At 34.5% G+C, this 11,656-nt stretch overlaps 2 protein-coding genes across 3 annotated transcripts; both read right to left on the bottom strand.

Moving 5' to 3' along the window:
• Positions 1-13: 13 nt before the first annotated feature.
• On the bottom strand, positions 14-3,009 carry LOC104703820 (polygalacturonase QRT2-like). The gene is made up of 9 exons (XM_087451096.1): positions 2,554-3,009; positions 2,325-2,459; positions 2,056-2,220; positions 1,945-1,965; positions 1,637-1,844; positions 1,262-1,343; positions 812-920; positions 603-719; positions 14-487 (listed from the first exon to the last, which is right to left on the bottom strand). Exons 1-9 carry the CDS (start codon positions 2,941-2,943, stop codon positions 266-268), a joined length of 1,449 nt encoding a protein of 482 aa, XP_087307222.1. The 5' UTR covers positions 2,944-3,009; the 3' UTR covers positions 14-265.
• Positions 3,010-7,610: 4,601 nt separating this feature from the next.
• Positions 7,611-11,274, bottom strand: LOC104741244 (phosphatidylinositol 4-phosphate 5-kinase 6-like). 2 transcript variants are annotated; one of them, XM_010462158.3, is made up of 9 exons: positions 10,481-11,274; positions 9,654-10,401; positions 9,395-9,562; positions 9,153-9,318; positions 8,953-9,069; positions 8,670-8,863; positions 8,457-8,590; positions 8,303-8,372; positions 7,611-8,207 (listed from the first exon to the last, which is right to left on the bottom strand). In XM_010462158.3, exons 1-9 carry the CDS (start codon positions 10,749-10,751, stop codon positions 7,916-7,918), a joined length of 2,160 nt encoding a protein of 719 aa, XP_010460460.2. In that variant the 5' UTR covers positions 10,752-11,274; the 3' UTR covers positions 7,611-7,915. The 2 variants fall into 2 exon arrangements, with proteins under 2 accessions (XP_010460460.2, XP_087307175.1); XM_087451049.1 differs by lacking the exon at positions 7,611-8,207 and having other exon boundaries at positions 8,299-8,372; positions 10,481-11,266.
• Positions 11,275-11,656: the final 382 nt, after the last annotated feature.

Genomic DNA, 11,656 nt, shown 5'->3' with positions numbered 1-11,656 from the left:
TGCTCAGAGGCTCAGTCGAATACATCTCTAGAATTAGGATCAACGTCAAATATTTCAGAAATCAATCACATTTGTTTTACTTCTAACCAAGATCCCCTAATTGTATAACCTTACAGTCCCCACTTTATCAATTATCTCCATAAAAAACCTACTTCAAACATGGATTATATCAATACTCTATATATACAAAAATCAAGACCAAATTTCGAGTACATATAGAAATAGACTGATATCGATCCGTGAATACTAAGTTTTCTCTTGGGGATCAATTGCAAAGAGGAGAAACGTTTCCTAGGGTGTTCAACCTCACATTGGAGCAAGAAGCTTTGGAGATATCTTGTTGGGTTTGGTCGACCAATTTAACGTTTTGCATTGAAATTCCTCGACATGGGATGCTCTTGCTGCACGCAAAGTTCACAGCTACCGGTCTTGAGCTCGTCCCTTGTATGTTTTTGTACAACACATTGCTCACTTGGACGGCCGATTTCTGCCACGTGTTCCATCTCAGTATTATTATTACTACTACTGACTATAACTCTAGTTGTGTTGAAAACATTTGTTATATTATTTGATGTGAATTTCGTTTTTATTTTGTTTCATACCTGTTCGGGGCATGATTCAACACGGTCGCAGTAGTCCTGGTTGATGATTATTGGGTTTGTAACGTTTTTCATTATGATGTCTTGGAATATGATGTTCTTTGCCATTCCACGTCCTCCCTGATATATACATTAATAATAATAGTCATATTTTTTCTTTTCTTTTTCATAGTAACAATTTTTTTATAAAACAAAAGATATTGATAATTTACCTGCCAAGTCTTGATTCTCACACCATTAGTGGTTCCTATAAGAGTCGCTTTGTTGACTACCACATTTGAAACATATGCTTCTGAGTTACCTTCTCCCAAACTTCCAATGCTATTTTCATGTAAAAAACAAGACACCAAAATAAAAGTATAAGTGATTCCAAATAAAAATGCTTGTGCTAGAACGCTTAACACCATTTAAAAACATTGCATCTATCGTCTTAGTAAATATTTTAATAGCTCTAGCAACATAAAATCTTGAGCATGCATCATATATCCTTTTCTCATTAAAAAAAAAAAAAGATGGGCATTTTTAGAATTCTATGATTGAAGTTGATAAAGATTAGTTGATAGTTTTCCAACAAATAATACAGAATGTTGCACATAGTATGATGCTTAAAATAAGATAAAAACAAAAAATTTAGGTGAAATTAGGGAGAGAGATGGTTAGACCTGATTCCATGACCCGGCCCGCAAGTAATGCCTGTCGCTCTCACATTCTCTGACCCACTCACTATCGATATACAATCATCACCTTCATCACCAAAAACAAACCCAACACATTACTATTTATTATCCACCAAATAAATAAACAATATTTCTAGAGTGAGAGAGTCAATAATGAACAGAATTAATATGTAACAATCCTCTTTCAGCTTCAATAAATGTCGACTTCAATGTAAATGTTGATACAAGAATATTTTATTAGTAAGTATTATAAACAGAACAAACGTTCAGACCTTTTGTAACCCATATTTAATTAATTCACTAATTTGCATGCGAATGTCAAGACAGCAGTTTATATTAAGTTGGTTCAATAATATTTACCAGTACGGATGACAGAGTCTTGAATTAAGATATTGCGAGTTCCGCTAACGTGAATGCCATCGGTGTTAGGACTATCGCCTGGAGATGTGAGCATAAGATGCAAAGCCTTCACGTTTTGGCAGTCTTTAAACGTCAAATGCATTTGCTGTGCGTTTTCCAACCTAATGTTACTTACTTTCAAGTTGTTACACTCCACAAACGTAACCGCCTGCCCCATTAATAATTTTCAATACATTAGTTACATTTCTTTAATAGAGCTCCATTGTATATTTATTAGAACTGAATTAGGGGGCGTTTGAGGTTCCTACCGTTGGAGCTCCCAGGCACGGCTGTTTCACAAAATAAATTTAGTTAGTCGATTTATATACTTTTAAGGGTTTCTTAAGATATATACTGATCCCATATAGAGAAGAACTTACAAGTTGAGGGTTGATTTTGCAAGATTTTGGCCACCAAATATGTCCATTACCGTCGATGCGGCCACCTCCTTCAACACGAAGGTTATCCACATTTTCAAACACAATCCAGTGCCTACGTACCTTGTAGTCAGATGGATTTTCCCATGCCTCAATCATTCCGTAGATCTAAACTCACACATATAACAAAAGTATAAGATGATGTAGAAGAAACATTATACAATAACAATTTAATTATGCCTATATACCAGCTGCATTGGTTTCTATCATACCTTAAAAACAATCAAGGATGATTTACATGGACCGGAGAATTGGACCGGTTTAAGCATGTATTTTCTATTATTCGGAACCACGATGTAAACTATTCCGGTGGACGAACAAGCTGATTGCCAAGCTTTCATGAACGCCTACGCTTCAAATATATATTTTAATTTACGTTGATTGTAAATATTGTTATGGAAATCAATATATAAATATAATATGGATGAACAAGGTATAAACCTGAGAATCGTCGTTTCCATTGGCTTTAGCACCAAAAGAGTTGACGTTAAAAGCTTGAGGAGAAGATCTAGGAGCATAATTACCATGGCGATTTTTCGTATGACTGCTGCGAGTAATGTGACCATGTAGATGATTGGTTTCGTAATAAACATCGGAAGACATGAAAGGATCAGCATCTCTATGATTGTATGTGTAGCTGCTGAAACAAGAAGGGAGAAACGTTAAGAAAAATGCTGATAAGATTATGAACTTTTCATACATTTTTTTTTTTTGAGTGAGTTCTCTCAAAGTTAGATTAAAATTGGGTTTGACGTGTAAAGAATATTGAGGGAAAGAGAGGAGTGAATGATGTATCTTGGAGAATGCAAAAGTGTTTATATTTATAGACATGGGAAAGAGAGTGAGAGGAATAAGAGCATTTCCATTGTTTAGATACTCTATCAATATGTTGTTTGACGACCCAACAAAAAAAAGATACTCTCTATCAATTTAAGATTAGTATTATCTCTTATAAAATTTTGACTATTAAATCTCACTAATTATTTTTAAAATATATCAATTTACTTCTTAAAATGAGTCATTGGATTAGTTTGTTATATCATATCAAATTACATGGATATCTCAAATGAGAAACTCTTCCATGGGGTTCTCATAATTTTTGGATAAAAGAATATTTTTTTCAATTTCTTCTTTATATGTAGTGGTGCATACTGGTTAAAATTACTTGAAAAGAGATATTTAGATATTCACATCTTATTTGTCATTCGGTAAAAAAACAGCAGGAAATGTTTGTTATAATTCCTCCTCATTTACAATTGGCACAAGGAAGTTTATTTTATTCTATTAATCACTACAAGAAAATATTGAAATTTTGACTGTGGATTTTCTGCATTAATAAAGCCCCTTTAAAGATATTTTACATATTTGACGAATATTAAGTGATGTTATTGATTTGAGATTTGAATAGAGTTTTTAAGATTTTAAATGTTATGTAGAATATGTTGTTATTAGATCAAGATTTTATTAAACTTTGTTAAAGTTTAGTGTTATTTAGGTTAGTTTGTAATTTGTAAAAAGTCATTTAAAATCTTAAAAAATTTGGATTATTAGATTCAGACTTTTATAAAGTCATTAAAAGTTTTGTGTTATTCAATTAAAACAAAAGAATTTAGGATTGTTAATGAGTTCAATTATTATGTTATTGGTTCATGATTTTAGACACTTTCTTTACAAAATAAAGTAATGGAAAGTATCATAGGATTGTTTGGAGGACTTTACAATATATAAAATGAACTTTTATATTAAAGACATTCGTTTTTTCTCATCAATTAGATCAAAAATTTTAAACAAGTATACAAAGAATAGGCCTGGGCATAAAAACCGTACCCGAATACCCAACCCGGAATCCGACCCAAAAACTGGGTTTGGGTTGGGTACGGGTTTGCCTATAAAATCCTATTGGGTTCTATTTTCTAATACCCATAGGTTCGGGTTAGGGTCGGGTGATACCCGGTACTCGTTTGGGTACCTATTAAATCTGAACATATAAACATCTTTATAATATTTATCATTAATATAATGCAATTACCCCAAAATTATGATTATAATTTTAAATATTTTATTTAGTTTTATACCTAAATATCTAAAATAATCAAAATATCTAAAATATTTTGTCACATAAGTCAAAATTTAACTAGATTTATTAAAATATAATTAATTTTAATTATATTTTTTCGGGTACCCGGTAGTTTGGGTACTAATCGGGTTCTAAAATTTGTAACCTAAATCGACCCGAACCCGATAGTACCCAAATTGAATCGAACTCATATATATAAAAATACCCAATGAGTTCCATTTTTCTAAACCCGTTTACCTGAACCCGAATGGATAATACCTGAACTCGAACGGGTTACCCGAACGGGTTTCCCAAATGCCCAGCCGTAACAAAGAAGATCGTTTTACAAAAAAGGAAAAAAAAATAGAAATTTAAACAAAATCTTCAAATTTTGCTGTTTTTTTAAGACGAGTTAGAAATAGACGGGAGTTTACGGCATAGTGGTCCAAATTTCTTCGTGTAGTTCCCACCTTGATTGGTTCTAACTCCCATTCCCATCGTGGGAGGGAAGAAAGTGGCTATGTGACAATTAGCCTAAAACACAAAAGAAATGAGAAAAATAAGTTCATAAATTTTTTGCTCTGTGATATATTCTTAAATTTTTATTTTATTTTATATTTTATGAAGTCATGGCGTTACGCCTGTACCACGTACTCGTCTTAAAGCATTACTTTACATCCTCATAGAATTGAGTTCACCATTTTGTTGGTTGAATCGGTTTAGCAGTTGGACTAAAGATATCGAGGTTTCTAAAAATCTTGGGTTGTTCTTCAATTTCCCGGATTTCTAGACCTCTGTTTACTTACTAATTAGATCGTATTGTAGGTCTAGTATGTTTGTTACAGTACGTCAGTACGTATATTGTTAGCAAACGTCTTATTTCATTTATATTGTGTAAAAATAAATAAGTGGATTTAATTGTTAACCACTTAACCTAATGGTTTGACATAAACCAGGACAAATTACCCCAGTCTAACCCGTAATAATACACTTCTGGTATATGTTTGGTAACAATCCCCTTTAAATTTCTTACGTGATGGGAAAAGACCGGCTAACAATTTGAAAATTTTGGTCATATCCCAACATCCATGGGTAAGAGAGAAAAAAAAACATCTAAAGAGCTTTAATTATTAAACAATTAAACTGAAAACGGAAGAGCTAATCTCGGCCTAGATGAAGAAGTAAGTATTGACTTTGGCTTTGAATTAGGTTATCTGCAAATAACTGAAATATAAGTCTCAAGTAAAAGCAGTTTTGTTGGTTAAAGCTTTCACTTCAACTTTTGTTAGATATGTCTTCAACCCAACCTTTAACATTTTCAAACTTATTATAATGATTTTCTTCGTCTTAGATAACTCGAAAGCCCAAAACTTGTGGTCAATTTGAAAAGAAATACTTTGAACTGTTTCTCTTCAATAGTGTTGTGCGTTTTGTTGTCAGATTAGTACTAATGTGTTTCGGTAAGAAACCAAATTCTAGTATATATCTTTTTCCGTATTATTGCGGTGGAAAATATTAATGTTGTCCAAGCACCAAAATGGATTCAGTTCCGACTTTCCAACTATACAATTATATTGCAAAAAAAACAAATTAGGAGAAAATAGCAAAAAAGAAATAATAGCAAAAAAATATATTGAGAAACCATCAAAATCTGTGACATGGTCCTGTTTTGATGACCATAATTGTACATTATTTACGTTGAGCCCCGAAAAAATATGTTAGAATGTTTTAAGAAAGCAACAATGCATGCATGTTAGATTGGTGTGCATATGATATAATGTGAATCAACATATAGTGAAAGTAGGCGGAGCTAACAGAAAAGGACACAAGATGGATAATTGGTAAATGATGTCAAAGGTTAAGTTAGAGAAGGTTTAGATTGTTGCATCATTGCATGGAATGGGGTCTTGCGTGTAACTTTCTTTTTTTACTCTTTGTTGCGTTAGGTGATAATATATCTATATATTCCTCCACATTTCGGATAAAAGGTTTGGGTAATAGCGGGTATGGGTCGGTATGGGAAAGGCAATTCGAGTTTCTAAATTTGTTATTGGACAAGATGGGTTGAGTTGTTGAGGTATCGGGTGATAAGAATCGTTATGTTAATTACTAAAATCACTATCCAAAATTTAAGTAATTTTGGTTGATTTAAGTTACAAATCTAAAATAGTTTTAGATGATTTTTCAAAATTTTAATTAAGCAAACATGCATGCCTGATTCATGCATGCATGCTATATTTCTCTAATTCATATACTTTACGGTTTTTTTTATAATATTCCAATTTATACATCTTCTACTTGATGTAATATATTATCATAAAATAATTTCATTGACCCTTATCGAATTATTTTTCTGGTTGATTTGAATTAATCTGGTATATACGGATAGGTATAGATTATGCAAACCGAAATGGATTAAAAGCCAATGAATTTGAATCCTAATAGGAATTATAGCCAATGGACACAAACCCAGTGGAAACCTGGCAGTTATGAAATGATATTTTGGGAAGATCCTTCCTAGCTGCAACAAGAGCAATCATAGGCATGGGAGAAGGGATAATGTCAATTGAACCAGGCGATATATACACTTTGTAAAAAGTCTCGTGTAGCCAAAAGCATATGCAGGAGCCCTACTGCCCTAGACACATGTCCCCAACTACCATTTTCGATCCTTTCTCACTAGTCTTTTACATTAGTTTCTAAACATGACTGACTGTTCCCAATCAAATTTGCATCTACTTTTTAGCAGTGTCTTTCAGAGAAAACCCGAACAAACTCATTTAGCTTAGGTTTTTTAGACATCTAGCTCTTTCACACAAAAAGTTCTGCATATTCTACATATTATATGAGATTCATGATGAGTATCCCCATTCAAGGCAACGTTGAAAAATACACATATATTGGCCTTCGTTTTTCATTAAACTGAAGATGGTTATATATTTATCCAAAAGATTAAAACAATAGCTCACTACTCACTAGAACATTATCATTATTATCAGCTATAGCTTACAGCCCTCTTCTTATACTCTCTGTTTCTTAAGATGCTGTCTCATGTCTCCTTACTACTGATATAAGGCAAAACTATACGACGACGTCAGAAAAAAAAAAGGATAATATACAATCCAAAAAAAATAGAAATTAATAAAAGTATTCAAGCCATATGTAAATCAAGAAAAGAATGCTATCTAAACTCTTCTTCTTGCTAAAGAATGTTTAATGCTATGTGAACTTATTTTAAAATTTATTAGCATTGACTTTGAGCTTGGCTTGTAGAGGAGCACCAGAAAACCTCACATCTGTACTAATACCCAATCCACCTACAAGTCAACTTTTTCCAACGTATTTAAAAATCAATTTGAAAATAAAATAAAACGAAAACTAGAAACATGTTCTGTTTTATAACAATGGTTAATAATTCTAAAAGAGTAAAAAATATAAAAACTGGACGAAAGTAAAGAATAAGATATACACAAGTCATCCCATCTGCTGTACACATACTTTCTTCACGTTTGAAGAAACGCAGTACAAAAGAATAACGACAACCAAAAAAGGGTCAGAGAGTATAGAACTTTTTTAGTTACAAAAGAATCGATTTTTTATTTTTTTTTTCTCTACTTAGAAGAATTGGTTGAATAACATAATAAATTTACAAATATATCTATAGAGAAAGTAAACAAAAAATTCTAACAAAAAAGAATAACCTCAAACTTTGTTGGGCCTTGGCGTGCAAGTTAGATGATTGTTCTCTCAAGTGTCTTCTTCAACAAAGACCCTGAAGATGAAATCCCTGAAACGTCGAGCGTATTGCTTTGGATCAACGGCTGAGATCGATGTCGGATCATACTGCATTGATTTGTAGGCATGTTCAAGCTTCTTGCTTATGTCGTAGTCTTGTAGAATGTCTATTACACCAAAGTAGAGAATCACATCATAAAATTCACCAGTTGGTTCCCCAACAAGCTGATTCTCACAGTCACTTCTTCTCACTGTTCTTTCAACTCTTGCTGGCATGTTTATACCCAGTTTTATTGATGCTAGCCTGGAAAACATATCATTAAAGAAGAACCAAACTTTCTGTTATAAAACCCTTTTTTACGTTTTTGCGATATAAACATTGAATTTTTGGTTCTTTACTTGCTGGCATCAAGAAGAAACCGGTCCATTTCTGCTCGGGAGAGACGAGTGTTTCCACCATCAGAGTTTCCTGCTTAAAGATGATGAAGTTGCTTTAATCAAGCTTTAAGATAGAATTTTCGAAATTTGAGTTAAAGATTTGACAAGATTTTACCGGTCGGGGTTCGAGCACCGGAAGTAGGAGTGGCAGAGTCTTTGAATGCAGCTTCTCGAAAGTGAAGACCAACCAAGAGACTATAATCCATGATTCTCTCTTGTTCAAGGAATTCACAGTCTCTGTCCACTTGCCTGGTAAAAAAACAAACACTCAGAATTTGGGATCACAAATGAAAGAAGTGAAAAGAGATAGAAGTAATGAATCATTCACCTGCAGAATTCTTGGAACCAGTTCTTTTGCAATCGGAATGCAAAATTTAGATCCAGATCTTTAAGAGTCGTGTTTGGATCGATTTCAGACTCTGGTTTAGTAGTAAGACGGCCATGAGAGGATCCTTTGAGGTCAAACCGCCTATGGATGGAGTGACCAGTACAGAATAGATTACCCATTATTACAAACCGAACCTGCAGGCAAAAGTATTCTCTCATCAGTACATCCAAATTGAAAAATGCTAACAACAACAACAATGCAGAGACATGAGTACAAAAAGGACCTTTTTCTGTGCAGTGCCAGTCAATTTCACGCAATGAAGACCGAAGAACTTGGTAACTAAAGTGTTTTCACATGCCCTGACATGATTGTAGTAAGCCGGGAGCATCCTTATAAGAACCTGTCAAAGGAAAAAAAAACAAAGACATGAGTGAATCTTAATAATAATCAGAATTTTATGCGGTTTAAAAATTCAGCTCTTACTTTGGTTTCTGCCTTCTTCATAGTCTTGATCATGTAGCGGTCATCGTTGGTCAAGTAGAAAAAGCTTCCACTTTTCCCTGGAGATGATAGCTCCCTAAGATCATCATTCCCACAAATAGATAACATATAATCTGCTGCGTCCACACTAAATAGTTTCCGCAGGGTCCTACACGAAACACAAGATTTTCATCTGTTTTCTTAATACCACAAGAGAAGAAATCAAAAGTAAGAAAGATTCAAACCTGAAAACCACAGGACAGTAATCCTTCCATTTGAACTCACAAGACTGGTGTGGAGGAGTGTATTTTGATCCTTCAGATGGGAACTTCGTCCAAAGTTTTTCCTTTGGATCAAACGCGGAAGCCTTTAAATCAAGAGAAGTAGCTGGTGCTGGTCTTCCAACAGAATGTCTTCTCAACAAAAACAACACTCAACATCAAGCAAAGCAAAAACAAACAAATAACAAATCGAAAAAAACACAGATATAGTTTCGGTTTTTACCTAATTCCGAGCTGCAAGTTAAGCATGAGTTCATAATTCTTGTGACCTTTGGAGATAGTTTGCCCTTGTTTCTTAGCAGGCTGTATTCTCAAAGGCCCTAATGATGATCTATTACTCTCTGCATTATCATCTAACTGAAGATAACCAGAACCATTATTCCTTAATTCCATTTCACCATTACTTACTCTTCCATCAACGGATCTCCTCCTGGGCCTCTCACTGTTCTTGGTCATGTTCCCACTACTACTCTGCTCAGAAGAACCGTACCAAACAGGCATCTTCTGAGACGGCAAAACCGGGATTCTCTGACAAGTAGAAACCACACATTCACTCAAATCAGCATAGAACACTTGTTGTGGCTGCCAATCGAAATTCCCTGAAGAAGTGGAAGGGTAATAAGTCCCGTTCTGTTCTTTAGGATCCTTGCTCCAAACACCAACGTAGAAACTCCCATCAGACCATCGGAAAGTTCCATTGCCTTTAGGAGCTCCGTCTTCCCAAAACCCATCGTAACGGTTCCCGTTGCTCCAAATCATGGTACCGTTACCATTCATCAACCCATTCTTCCATTGTCCAATGTAATGATTCTCGTTCTTCCATTGATACCTACCGTGTCCATCTTGTAAACCTCTCCTCCATTCTCCATCGTAGCAATCACCGTTGACGTAACTTTTCGTTCCTTGCCCATGTCTCAGATTCATAACCCATGATCCTCTATACAAGTCTCCAGACGAATCGATATAAGTACCTACAAAAACAAAAATATAAAAAATCAAAACTTTGAGATGAAACGATTTGAGGATTTGTTGTAGTTATGATATGCATACCTTTGCCGTCCATGTAACCGTTTTTGAAATCGCCTTCGTAGGTGGCACCACTAGGCCAACTGAAACGACCTTTGCCCATGGTTTTGCCTCGGCACCAATCTCCGACATACATACAACCATCGGTCCAAAGGTATTTGCCATGGCCGTGAGGGAGATTATCTCGCCATTGTCCTGTGTAGAAATCTCCGCTTGGTAAAGCTTTCTCGGCGTGGTAAGACTCACCAGTTGGTCTACTGTAATCGTCGGCGTCATCTGCGTGTGCTACCGACATTTCTATGTTCTCCTGCTTCTTCTTCTTCCTACGAAATTTCACTTTTTTATTTAAAAAATCTATTTTTTTTTTTTTTTTTCTTTCTTTCTTTCTTCACATTGTCTTGTTGTTGGATTCTACGTTTCTCTCATTCGTTCCTCCATAGCTTAGATCGCCGAGCCGCATTTGGAATTTTTGTTGGGTCTTTCAGAAATTATCGGATTTTCAATGGAGGGAAATGTAGTATAGCCAAGGACGACGAGAACGTAGATAGATAGAGAGGGAGAGAGAGAGAGAGAGAGATAAAGGAGATGTCTTTTTTTGGGAATGGCGTGGGGAAACGAAGAGCAACAGAAAGAAGAGAAGAGGAAATTGAAAACGAGGGAAAAAAGAAGAAAAAAAAAGGGAAAGATTGAGAAATGTTGTTGGTGGTGTGTGATGGATGAATCTCTCTTTCGATAGAGAAATTGTAAGAGTTTGGTAATGGCCATTGTTATTGGAGCTCCGCGTTTGATTCCTAAAGCGACTACCAAACCAGACATCTGGAGGGACTCTCGCATAGATGCGACGTGGTTACCTTGTCAATTTGCTTACGTCATTTCCTTTTTCATTTCTTCCTTTTTTTTTTTTCTTTTTCCATTAAAATAAATAAAAAATAATACTAATAATGAGAACGAACTTCCCACCAGAAACCAAATTAGTCAAATTACACATACATACGATACGGTTGTAGTTTCTTTTTTTGTTTAAAATTATCCTAGTCAATGGAGTCCCTTCTTTTGTGCCTCCATCTGACTCATCCCTTGTATACTTAAAACTTCTTTGTTGATAGATCATTTCTTTGTTTTTTTTTCCCTAATAATAATGAAAATCATACTTTTCAATCATTCAAATAAACAACACAAATTGACAGCTATAAACTAGGT

This window comes from Camelina sativa, chromosome 1, assembly GCF_030686135.1.
Source record: "Camelina sativa cultivar CO46 ecotype springtype chromosome 1, ASM3068613v1".
Lineage (NCBI taxonomy): Eukaryota > Viridiplantae > Streptophyta > Magnoliopsida > Brassicales > Brassicaceae > Camelina > Camelina sativa.
Note: the sequence above shows the minus strand (reverse complement) of the source record. Positions and strands in the feature narration are given on the sequence as shown.